The 12,956-nt window shown below is 44.0% G+C and overlaps 1 protein-coding gene across 1 annotated transcript in view; it reads left to right on the forward strand.

The window, feature by feature from the left end:
- quob (quattro b) overlaps nucleotides 1-11,977 on the forward strand; it is a 30,369-nt gene extending 18,392 nt beyond the window's left edge. The window contains exons 6-24 of the mRNA XM_079218052.1: nucleotides 50-143; nucleotides 563-649; nucleotides 738-854; nucleotides 1,438-1,536; nucleotides 1,629-1,777; nucleotides 2,606-2,744; nucleotides 2,844-2,966; nucleotides 3,341-3,538; nucleotides 4,141-5,093; nucleotides 5,317-5,566; nucleotides 5,919-6,008; nucleotides 6,739-6,963; nucleotides 7,653-7,823; nucleotides 8,814-8,991; nucleotides 9,269-9,385; nucleotides 9,485-9,718; nucleotides 10,035-10,240; nucleotides 11,262-11,320; nucleotides 11,452-11,977. Coding sequence (XP_079074178.1) covers nucleotides 50-143; nucleotides 563-649; nucleotides 738-854; nucleotides 1,438-1,536; nucleotides 1,629-1,777; nucleotides 2,606-2,744; nucleotides 2,844-2,966; nucleotides 3,341-3,538; nucleotides 4,141-5,093; nucleotides 5,317-5,566; nucleotides 5,919-6,008; nucleotides 6,739-6,963; nucleotides 7,653-7,823; nucleotides 8,814-8,991; nucleotides 9,269-9,385; nucleotides 9,485-9,718; nucleotides 10,035-10,240; nucleotides 11,262-11,300 — 3,469 coding nt within the window. The 3' untranslated portion in view covers nucleotides 11,301-11,320; nucleotides 11,452-11,977. The remainder of the gene's footprint in view (nucleotides 1-49; nucleotides 144-562; nucleotides 650-737; nucleotides 855-1,437; nucleotides 1,537-1,628; nucleotides 1,778-2,605; nucleotides 2,745-2,843; nucleotides 2,967-3,340; nucleotides 3,539-4,140; nucleotides 5,094-5,316; nucleotides 5,567-5,918; nucleotides 6,009-6,738; nucleotides 6,964-7,652; nucleotides 7,824-8,813; nucleotides 8,992-9,268; nucleotides 9,386-9,484; nucleotides 9,719-10,034; nucleotides 10,241-11,261; nucleotides 11,321-11,451) is intronic.
- Nucleotides 11,978-12,956: the final 979 nt, after the last annotated feature.

The raw sequence follows: 12,956 nt of genomic DNA on the forward strand, positions 1-12,956 counted from the left end.
GAGGTCATGCTGTTTGAGTTTGTCCTAACATGATCCAACGATTTTGTAGGAAAGAAGTTCGAGAGCTGGGAATGACTTTGGTCCTCGATGCCAGGAGGAAGCCTCCTTCACTGCACCTCTACAAAGCGCTGCTGATGGCCCAGGTTAGAACAGGACACCGGCATGCTCCAGCTGGAATCAGCCATTCATGCACTTAACCACTCAAACCACTCACACATCACTCAACAGATGTCGAATTCCTTGATTCGCAGATGAGGAAACTGATGGATTTCATCATAGTGTGCTTGAATATAGAATGCACAAATACTGAGCAACACAAGTTTGTGGAAGTTTCTGATGTTAGCAGTAAAGAAATGCACCGGGAGGCACAATCTCTATTTCAGCAAAGACACAACAACACACACTGTCAGCCAAGTGCACACATTCTTGTGAATTGAGAAAGAAGGCCAGTCATAGAGTACGCTTGTTGTTCTCCTGATGATAGTCATCTCATGTCTAAATGATCAGAGGAACCTTTGCATCGTATTTGAACCAGTTTTAACTCCCTGACTATCTGCTGCAGGAGCAAGCTCTCCATGCCGTCCACAGCATCGTGATGCTGGTGGATAAAGACACTTGTCCTCGACCTGAAAAACAGCCGGGGTTACAGGTCAGAAATGAAATGCATGTCCATGTTTTTCTTTGATGAGTGGTACCTTTCCTTCCTGCCTAACCGTGTCTTTGTGTTGGTCTATAAGATGGACATGGTGACTTCTATGAAAGCCCTAAACAAGACAGTCGAAGCTTCCCAGCTGACCTCCGACCTGGGAGGGACCTTCACTTACAGTCATACCGACTGGCTGCAGTTCCATCAGGTACTGCATGTTCACTCTCATCCAGCAATCGCTTTGATAAACAGTGGAGTTTCCCGTAGATTCAGAGGAGACTGCTGCTCAACCACAGTTCTCCCACTGGGGATGACTCATTATCCACACACCCAAACATGCATTGTGTTCTTTAATGCCACATGCAGCTTTGAGCGGAGGGAGGATGAGGTCAGAAGAAAGTGCAAAGTCCTATCTAGATTATTAATTATAGTATAAATGACTGGCCGTTAACAAGATATGTTATACATGCAACACTGATCAGTAAAACCTTCACTGGCTCATGTTGTTATTATAACGGTCATAGAAGATATACAGCAGAGTGTAATATGCATTCATCATTTGACTGCAAACGACACTTTGACTACATCGAATCAAAACTTTATCACAGACTCAGAATCGTGTGTATTTTCTCTAACTTTTTGCAGTCGGCATTAAACTGCAGGTCAGAGGGAAGCTCTTCTTTCTGGCTCGGCGCTGCTTGTGGTGCTCTCTGTGGGCTGCAGATGGCAGAAACATCTTTTCAACTGAAAGCAGTTTTTTACTTTTGAGTCTTTCGTGTAATTCCTTTCAGAGGCTGGTTCCCTTCCTGGCTGCGCTGCGGGGAGCAGACAGCTTGTTGCAGAAGGCCATCATGAAAGTGGACGGTAGCAAGATGACAGACTCCGCCCAGGTACAATATGCATGATCAGTGTGTGGTTGGTGCGCCGCACATTCGGAAGCAGGACGGACGTGTTGACTTTGCTTCTGTCGTGGCTGCTGCAGGACGTGCAGCAATGCATTCAGGAGCAGAAGGCCTCGATGAAGGAGGTGCTGGAAGACTCTCACCTGGTCACTCTGCAGAGAGAAGGAGGGGCCGTCCTGGCCCGCATGAGGAGAGAGGAGTTCAGATTCCCTCTCTCTGAGGACTACAGGTATCAGATCATATCTGAATCTACTTTAGTTCTCCTTTTTGTCCCAATCCGCACACTGTAGTCTCTCAGTAACATCGCTCGTGTTTGAATACCACTTCACCTTCATTCATTTACACTGACATCATCATCATTTTATCTTGAACTAAACACTTTAAATATTAAACATTTCCTGACCACCACATTTCTGACTACTTACTTTACCAATTAAAGCCTCTGCACACACACACACACACACACACACACACACACACACACACACACACACACACACACACACACACACACACACACACGTGTTTCCAATCACCCCGGCTGATTATACCTCTAACTAGGGGTCAGTTGGCTGGATGTATGCTGCGTATTAGGTGCTGTCACATGACTGTGTACTGTGTACTAACTAAATGTATGAGCGATGTCCATCAAGTGCAGTTTGTACACGCCCACACTGTTCTGAGAACTGCTGATAAGTGAAAACACCTGTGTGAGTGGACTATGGGTGTGCAGGGGCTTTAAGATTGTTCAAACTGAAGTTATGCTCATTATCATTGAATAAGCTACCAAACAGCATAAACAGTGGTTTGAATTTGGTCTACCTCCATCAACATTGAAAGATGACTTTCTCTTTAATACTAATAGTATTTATAAATCAATAATAATATAACACACTCTGTACGACGAGCATTTTTTACATTGAAAACATGTTTTTGACAATGACCTTGTGAGGTGATCCTGATGTAACAATGTGCATTGACCCCAGAAGGAAGTCACAAATGCTGCCTCACAGTGCTGCCCAGCTGGTTTGTGACGTTGTGACCTCCGTCCTCACAGAGATGCTCTGGAGTCCGTGACGAGTGTGTACAACCAGGTGGAGGAGAAGCTCCACACTCTGGTCATGAGATCAAACCAGTCACTGCAGAACCTCGACTTCCTCTTCCGGCTCAGAGAGATGGAGGCCACAATCAGCACGGTAACACAACACTGCATTACTACATTATGTGTTGACACAGCTGAACCTCACGGACATAAAAGCAACTCACATTGTGTAATCCTCAATGACGTTTTGCAGGCTGGCATGTGGTTTAATGCAGAAGGCGAACAGACACTGAAGGACTCTTACACAACAGGGGACACCCTGCTGTGCACTGAAGAGGCCTCGCAGAACTTTGACGTGTTTCTCGCTCAGTCGAAGGTACAACAATGAAGTCTTGGTTAAGAAAGAGGGTTAAGAAATAAGATCAATAAGAGGGTTAAGAAATGAGATCAATAAGAGGGTTAAGAAATAAGATCAATAAGAGGGTTAAGAAATGAGATCAATAAGAGGGTTAAGAAATAAGATCAATAAGAGGGTTAAGAAATGAGATCAATAAGAGGGTTAAGAAATGAGACCAATAAGAGGGTTAAGAAATAAAACCAGCTGCCTTATTTGACTGTCTGTGTGTCTCTTTAGTTTTCTTTGATCTTGTACAGTTTAAATATTTCAGATGACTACACTGTTAACAGTGAATAGTAGATTAGAGAAAATGAAATAATAAGTTCCACATGAAGCCTTATCATTTCTTCCAGGGCAAACAACAGCGCGCCTTGAGCCTGGTGGCGGAGGCCAAGGCCGTTGTTGGCTCCAGTGATGCGAGTCCTGCAACAGAAGTGTTTCGTACTCTGGTCAGCACCTTCAAGTCCAATACGGATGACTTCATGCTGCGGGCCGAACAACGGCACAAAGAACTGGACACGATGCTGCACGTGCACCGCTTCTGTGAACAGGTGAGTGTTTCATCATTGCTTCAACAATCTGACATTTCAAATCGTCACCGTCCTAAAATAATGGTCCAAGTCATTTTTTCAGGTTTTTCTGAAAACACAAACAACTTGACCAAATGTAATATAGTGCACAAGCTGCCTCTACACTGACTACAGCAAACTGTAATACCGGTCAAGTTATGATTACTAATATTATGTTTGAGTGAGATTTTCATTGACAAAAATGCTAACTAAATAGCTAGCTTAAATGCTAGCATCAAAATGCCATCTTGAAAAGCTTGTAAAATGTCCTCAGTCAGATTGTCTTTTGACTTAGGCAAAATAAAATGTCCTCAGTCACACTCTTAGGCAAGAAAATCATTTCTGTCAAAAAATGACTTATTTTATGACATTATTTTAGGAAAGTGAGGAAATGCAACTCTCTTTCTTTCTTCACTTGCCCTTTGTCTACATATTTCTAACTGATTTAAAAAAATCATCTCCCTCCCTCCCTCCCTCTATCTCTGTCTCTCTCTCTATCTCTCTATCTCTCTCTCTCTCTCTCTCTCTCTCTCTCTCTCTCTCTCTCTCTCTCTCTCTCTCTCTCTATCTATCTCTCTCTCCAGGCGTCTGCCCTGGCCAAGGAATGCAGTAATTTTTTGGAGCAGGTAGAGCAGGGGTGTTACCCGGCTCAGACCCTGAGAACACTCCAGATGTATGAAGAGAGATTAGGTGGCAAATTCTCCACCCTGCACTTCCAGGCTCTGAGAGCCGAGGCCTGTGCCGTGGGATCAGGGGCCTCGGGGCTGATGAGAGTCTGGAATGCAGCCTGGACCCAGCGCCGAGACGTTGGGCAGCGTCTTAAAGAGATGCAACAGAAAGAGAAAGGAGTAGATAAGAACCAGATCCAGCAGACCACAGCTGCAAACCCTCAAGGGGAAGTTGGAGGAATGGAGAAGGAGGATGAATGCTCCCCGACCTCTCAGAAAGAGGTAGTCCATATATCAGAGAGTGAAAGAGAACGCAGCAACGAGGCATGCTTCAACCTTCATTTAAAACCCGACTTAAAAGGAGAATATCAAGTGCAGGAACTACCTGAAGCCGCAGTAAAAACTGAGAAAATTGAAAAAGAAAAAGAAGAATTCCCACAAAATGTTGACGGTCACCCAGAAGCCCGGCGGAGGCCGAGAGAGCACCGCAGTGAGGCCGACCTGAGGAGCACGACCTCAGTGGAAGGGAGCGCCGACTTTCCATCGCACCAACCTCTGGGTCGGTCCCTGAGCGAGGGCTCGAGTGTTTGCTCTCGCTTGACGAGCATCTCTGGCTTTTCACCTTTGAATGTAAGACACAAACACTGTCGGGGTGAAGCACAGCCACTGGAACAAAATCTGCAGCCCGTCCAAAATCCCCTCGTTTCCCATAACGACAGTTTACGGTCAGGAAACCTGAGCTGTGAGTCAAAGAGAGACAGCAATGAAGAGGAGGGAGGAGGATGCCCAGTCCTCACCCAGAGCCCCACAGCCTTGAAGACCCCAGAGACATTACTCACAGCAACAGAAGACGACGGCAGCAACGTTGTGTAAGTAACGCCTCTCTCCTTTAGCTATAATCTAAAGGGAGACGCTGTGCAGGACATTTCAGCCAATGACACTGAGGTTACTTTCATGAATGGTACAATTGTTCTCCAGTTAAACAACACTGTCATACTCAGATGAATCATGTAGAACTGAGTATGATCCCAAGCTCACCGCGGTCAAATAAATCAATGATTTCACATTTTACTTTTCTCATGTGTGGAACAGGAAGCTGCGCATGATCATGGAGGAGCTGCTGTCCACGGAGAGGGAGTACGTGAAGGCTCTGGGTTACGTTCGAGAGCACTACTTCTCCGAGCTGGAGAGGCCCGACGTTCCTCAGGACCTCAGGGGCCAGAGGGGGAGCGTCTTCGGCAACTTAGAGAAGCTCCACGACTTCCACCGTCATCATTTCCTAAACGAGCTGAAGAGCTGCGTGAGCGAACCCTTCAGAGTCGGGCGCTGTTTCCTGCGACATGTAGGTGCCACGAGTGTTAATGTGCAAAAGTGCAAAAGTATACTAGCTCGGACATGTGGGGTGCACCATGATGCAACGGGGTTTGAGCAGATGAGAGTCTGCATAATGTCAAGGAGTAACTCATGGTTTTCTGTTATGAAGCAACATATTGATGATTAAGCAACGGACGCCCTTCCTGATGTGTGACAGCTGTAGGCGCCAGTGTCTTCAGCTTCCATGGAAGCAACTGTTTTCCCTAAGCAGTGCACAACAGCTGTGAGCCGCTGTGATGCACTGCTTAGTCGGCATTTCATGTGTTTTGTTGGTGATGATGAAAATGACTAATGGTCTTTATTCATTCCTTTTCTTTTAGAGAGAGAGCTTTGCTTTGTATGCCCTTTACAGCAAGAACAAGCCGCAGTCTGATCGTCTGCTCATGGATCATGGACAGGCTTTCTTCAAGGTGAGAGTCCTGCTGCTCTTCCTTCTCTCATTTCTCATCTCACAACCACATACTGCTTCTTCTTAAACAAGAGGGAGAATAAATGGTGCTTTCAACTAAATGCTAACATTAGCATGCTAACATGCTCACAGTGACACCTTAGGTAGGGTGACCAGACGTCCTCTTTTTCCCGGACATGTCCTCTTTTCGAGGCCTAAAAAATATGCCCGGCACAACAACAGCACATGACATCTGCAGCCATGCCGAAGCGTAAATGTAAGTTCACGGCATGCTATACACTACTACCCCCTGCCCTCCCGCGACAAAGTGTCCTCTTTTTCACAAACTCAAATCTGGTCACCCTACCTTAGGGAGCAAATAAGAAGAAAAGACTGAATAATATGTGCAGTACATTTCTATATATTATTTTAGTCTTACTGGATAATAATACTTAGATTTTATAAAGCGCTTTTCTGAATACTCAAAGACACTTTACATAGGAATCATTCACACACTGATGAGAGGAGCTACCATGCAAGGTGCCACATCAGGACTATCTAACATTCATACACCGTAGAACAGCTACGGGGGACATTTAGGGTTAAGTGTCTTGCTCAAGGACCTGTGATTGAAGGACGACCCTGCTCACCACTGAGCCACATGTCTTCCCATCCGCTTAATGTTAGCGTGTTCTCCAGCTCAGCGTTGATGTTGTTGTGATAGCGTCAGCTGTCCTCTCTTCCCACTGCAGCAAAAGCAGCAGCAGCTGGGGGATAAGATGGACCTGTGGTCGTACCTGCTGAAGCCCGTGCAGCGGATCAGTAAGTACAGTCTGCTGCTGCAGGACATGAGGAGGGAGTTCGGCCCGGGACAAACCCGGGAGACGGCTGAGGTCAAGGCTGCCCTGGAGGTCATCCACTTCCAACTCCACCACGGCAACAACCTGCTGGCCATGGACGCCATCCACCACTGTGACGTAAGACCGCTGGTTTCCTTCACATTCTTTTCATTTTAACCCCTTTAACTCAGCAAAAGTATTAGAAAGTTGCATTTCCATGTCATACACAGTATATACATATATCCATTGTTGAGCAACACTATTGGAATCAGAGTCATAAGCCGTTAATGTACCAGGAATGTTTAGGAATTTTTCTTGGCGGAAGATGAAGATCTACTTAACTAGGGCAACAGGTACAGGCAGGAGGACAGACATTAAGAGTGATGCACGCATGCAGAGGAGTGAGGAAAGCATTCTTCAATGTGATTTGAGATGCTGCCAGCCAATCATGAGTAATCTGAGATGAAAGGAATGCGATGGATGGAAAGGATAGTAATTTATTATCCTTTCATGGAATGTAAAGGGAGGCGTTTGGTGGGATGATGGTCTGGAGCTCCGTTAATAACAGGGAAGTCAGAAGTAATGACAATGTTCATCTGTTTTGTGCTGAAGGTTCACTGTCCTTGTGTGAGCCAGTTATTCTAAATCTGCCGTTATCCTCACTGTTTACAAGTCTGTCGGTTTGTTTGATTAAATGTTCATGAGTTGAGTTTAGAAGCTGAGACTGCTTGAATATTATATTGCTAAATAAACTGAACAGTTACAGTAAGTACTTTCTCCTTCCTGGTGCATTATCAAGACATAACCCTCGGACCGTCCCTCTGCAGGTTAATCTGAAGGAGCAGGGGCAGCTGATACGCCAGGATGAGTTCATGGTCACATTCAGGAAGAAGAAATGTTTACGCCACATCTTCCTCTTCCAAGAGCTCATTCTCTTCAGCAAAACCAAGAAGACGGACGTGGGGAATGAAACGTACATCTACAAACAGTCCTTCAAGGTGCACACGTTGCTTCACACTCAAATTCACGGGAAGTTTTCATGAAAAATGTTATTCAGAAATACCAGTTAAATAAGCAATGAGTATGCAATAACAGCAAGAGAAGGGCTCCGTGTTACGCCCACTTCCTCTTTACACCAATCATGTGAAAGACTACTACTTACACTCAGTGCGTGACTCATCATTTACACATAACAATTTGTTTCCATTGTAAGTCACAACTTATGATCACTTTTTAACCCATGCCACACACACACACACACACACACGCACACACACACACACTCACAAACATATAACTACATTAATGATCAGGGTGAAAATGTTCGGTGCTCCACACAGCCAGTCCGCTCCGGTTTAAGACACTTATTAAATTATTATTTGGCGAAGAATTCGCCCGACGCGGAGTTGCGAAAGCCAATCAGCATTGAGAAGCTGCGCCCGTCGTCACCTCCGTCCTGCCGTTGCTGAATCAAACTGCTGCTGGTCCGCTGAAGGAGCGCTAGAAGCGGCTTCTTTCAGACACTCGTCCTGGAGGAGTCTGAGCTGTGAGTGACTATGGATAATGTTATGAACCCAGACACGGGGCGTTTGATGTTCCCACGTCTGTGGGACTTCCTCAACAAGTATATAGCAGAAATAGTGGTTATTTCAATGGTGAATGGCGGAAATGGTAAATGTTTTCACAAACATTTACCATTAAAGCCACGGAGATAAGCCACGCCCCCTTTCCCCAGCGAATTTTTGAGAAAAAGCGGAAAAGTGAATTAACCACATAAAGTCGACCGAGTAAAGTCAGGCGAAAAAGTGTTGCGAAAACTCTTTTGGTGTGAAGACAGGATTATCATTTATGTTATTGTGTCCTTTCGTGCAGTTTAATTGTAAACCTTCTAAAACACAAACAACACTCAGTACTGAAGTCTTGCCTCGTCATTTGCCGTATTTTAAACTAGCGTCTCACGTGATCCGCTGGTCTTTGTTCACATTTAGACATCCGATGTGGGCATGACCCAAAACAGCGGTGACAGTGGGCTGTGCTTTGAGATCTGGTTCAGGAAGAGGAAAACCCAGGACACGTACACGCTGCAAGCCGTCGGCCGGGAGGTCAAGGACTTCTGGACCCGAGACCTGGAGCGGATCCTGTGGGAGCAGGCGGTCCACAACAGAGGTACCAACCAATGCACCAACATGCATGTGTCCAGCGGAGCCTGGTTTCTTCATGATATGATGTACTGCCATTGTATAAAGATATTCATATATTTAGCTCAATATTGGTAATAATGGGATGCACAGTAATGGTCCTCACTTTTGGATTACTGTCTGTCCTGAAAAAGAAAAACAGACATGATTGCAGGATATAGACAACAATCTTTTGTATGAAAATGTAATTTCTGAAACATGAAATAAACTAACTTTTTAAACTATGATTTCACGTGTTTTTTAAGAGGTCCGTATGCAGGAGAGAGTGTTCATGGGGATCGGAAACAAGCCGTTCATGGACATCCAGCCCAGTGACGCAGCGATCAGTGACAGAGCCGTCAGCTACGCAATGATGGGGAGAGGTGAGCAAATACTGCCAGTAGACATCCTGATGTCTTTCTATCACTCTCTGGCCTTTCATACTCTTTTCATTGAACGTGGTTCTCTCCTGGTCCGTGCAGAAAACAGGGTGCTGTCCTCGATGGGATCGAGCGATCCGCAGGACAGGCTTCTCGGGGGTCGCCCAAAATCTGTTGGTTCAGGATGCAGTTCGTCATCCTCGTCTTCCTCTCTGGTGGGATACATGTGTGGGCCGAAGCAGAGGGCGGTTGGAGGCTTTGGAGGATACGCATCTCCTCCTGGAGCGCTGGAGGAGGACGACCTGGACCACGAGAGTGGGAGTCACCACTTACTGTGTGAGTTGCATGTTCTTAGCTCACAGATGACCTAAGTGTGGCTTATGATTTATTGAGAGTGCCTGGAAGATTAGATGCAGGGGTACACCCAGGAACAGGGGTGTTATTTATGACCCCTGCACCTTCACTGAGGCTGCTGGGTATCATGTTTCAAGTTTTATTCCACTCCACCGGGGTCAGAGGTCAGATGTCTGGGTCAAGGACGTGTCAGAAGGGACGTTGATGGCTAACACAGTGTTTGAACCTCGGCTTTCCATCTAATGCATTTAGATCCATCCGTCCGTCACGTGTAACTCAAGTCCTCTCTGTGTTCCAGTGGACAGCTCCGAGTCGTCAGGAGAGAGCGTGAGTGGCTTCAGCAGCTCCAGCCTCAGCTACCACTCTGCTGCTGGAGGAGAGGTGGAGGACGCCTCCTTGGTCACTGTGAAGGAGGCAGCGGCCCCAGAAAAAACACTACCAGCTGTTGCACCCAAGCCAAAGACCAAACCACCAGACCAGGCCGAGGATCCGCTCTGTGGCAAGGTGCAGCACTACGTTCACAACCAGTGATCTGTTCGATGTTCACAACCAGTGATCTGCTCAATGTTCACAACCAGTGATCTGCTCATTGTTCACAACCAGTGATCTGCTCAATGTTCACAACCAGTGATCTGCTCAATGTTCACTACACTCACTACCAGTGATCTGCTCAATGTTCACAACCAGTGATCTGCTCAATGTTCACTACACTCACTACCAGTGATCTGCTCAATGTTCACAACCAGTGATCTGCTCAATGTTCACTACACTCACTACCAGTGATCTGCTCAATGTTCACTACACTCACTACCAGTGATCTGCTCAATGTTCACTACACTCACTACCAGTGATCTGCTCAATGTTCACTACACTCACTACCAGTGATCTGCTCAATGTTCACTACACTCACTACCAGTGATCTGCTCAATGTTCACTACACTCACTACCAGTGATCTGCTCAATGTTCACAACCAGTGATCTGCTCAATGTTCACTACATTCACTACCAGTGATCTGCTCAATGTTCACAACCAGTGATCTGTTCAATGTTCACTACCAGTGATCTGTTCAATGTTCACAACCAGTGATCTGCTCAATGTTCACAACCAGTGATCTGCTCAATGTTCACAACCAGTGATCTGTTCAATGTTCACAACCAGTGATCTGCTCAATGTTCACAACTAGAGATCTGTTCAATGTTCACTACACTCCTACCAGTGATCTGCTCATTGTTCACTACGCTCACAACCAGAGATCTGCTCAATGTTCACAACCAGTGATCTGCTCATTGTTCACAACCAGAGATCTGCTCATTGTTCACAACCAGTGATCTGCTCATTGTTCATGTGGTTAAAGACATTAAATTCAATAATTCAACCTCAGAGTAAACACTGACTCAAAAAACTATATCTCTGCCCTCCTCGCACTGAAAAGACTATTTATTTCTGCATGCTTGGTGAGTTTGATTATGTCATTGATTAATATGTTGTTATTAATATTTAATTAATAATGTTTTTATGGCACAGGTTCAGAACACTAGTGTTGGAAAATCCACTGAGGTTTGACCTGTGATACGCTCCTATAGGTGAGTGTAGTGCAAGAATACATATAATATATATATATATATATATATACTACGGCTACTTGTTGTGAATATTAATTATGAACTGTTCTTCTGTGGAAAAGAAAAGTTACACTTCTCTTTTTTTTCTACAGATTTGGAGGCAACCCAAGAAGGCGGTCTATGGGTCAGCGCTGGAGATGAACATTTTTAAACAGACCTCCTTTTATACCGCTGTTACTGTCATCTATTCCCACTCTGTAAATACATCTTCTTCTTTAATCTCGCCACTAAAACAATATGTCTGTAAATGTACTGATTTGATTCACGATGACCTGGCATGGCTTCGCAGTGTGCTGTAAGTCAGTGTAGCTTCATAGCTCAGTGGTCTTTGAGTCGGTTACATGCTATTTATAACGTAAATAAACTAAACTCATCCTGGGGACAGACTTTCATTCGCAGCGCCGTCATGATCAGTTTGATAAAGTCTTGTGGAGGCCTGGAAAGCCATAATGTCTCCATAACTCAACCACAACATACATTTGTGTCTTACTCATTTCCTTGAAAATAAAACACGTTCACTTTGTCCTTTTTTTTTATTAACCATTTTGTATGAAGTAATATTTTACTGGAATATGTAACACCTGTATGGCTTTATATTGAAAATACAGAACATTTGCAGTGATGATGAATGTGTTGCCCTTTATCAGTGTTTTTATTTGCACCACAACTAATAAACTAAACCCAACAGTCAGACTGACATTTATGAAGTCAAATATTGGAGGCCAATATCTGTCTTTAATTTACATTTATAGTTATATAGTTATAGTACAATGGTCAGATGAGAGGTTGAAATACCTGCACATGCAATATATATAATATACGGATGTAATACATGCTGGAATTCCTTAATTAAATGAAAGCAAACGATCCATCATAACATCATATATCCACATATTTTAATTAGTGTTTCTCACACATATAAAATAATAATAATTTTGGGAATCACGACAATAACTTTTTAAAAAGTACAATAAAAAAAACTAAACACTTTGGCCACAAAGTAAAAGTTTACTGTGTCACAGACATTACCCACTTATTATTACTCACACAATTGCTCTTTAAAGGTTCCTTGAAATCAAAGTTCATGATTTCTGAATATGGAATAAAGTTCCACTTCCGTTTGACTATTTTTATGGCGATAGCCATGTTGAGGTCATTCAGTCGTCTGCTTCTGTTCTCCCTAAACTCACTTTCCTGATGTGATGCCGGACCGTCTGCCAGAAAGCTTCACACCACATATTGTTATGGTCATTGTTACAAGTATAGTACATTATTTACTTTTGATGCATAAATGTAAATGTTATAGTGGAAACAGGGAAGTTGATATTGACTATATGTGCTATAGTAGGTTTATTTTTTCTTCATGTGCATAAGAAGACACAATGAAACCGTGTCCGTTTGTGTTCTTATAATAATAATAATAATAATAATAATAATAATAATAATAACAATAATAATAACAACAATAACTTTATTTATATAGAGCCTTTAAAATTATCAAAGTGCTCTACAGAGAATCAGAGAATAGACATAACTTAAATACCGGTAAACAAAAAGGACCATAAAGGCAATGAATACAACAAAACCAAACTAATAA

This window comes from Taurulus bubalis, assembly GCF_910589615.1.
Source record: "Taurulus bubalis genome assembly, chromosome: 5".
Lineage (NCBI taxonomy): Eukaryota > Metazoa > Chordata > Actinopteri > Perciformes > Cottidae > Taurulus > Taurulus bubalis.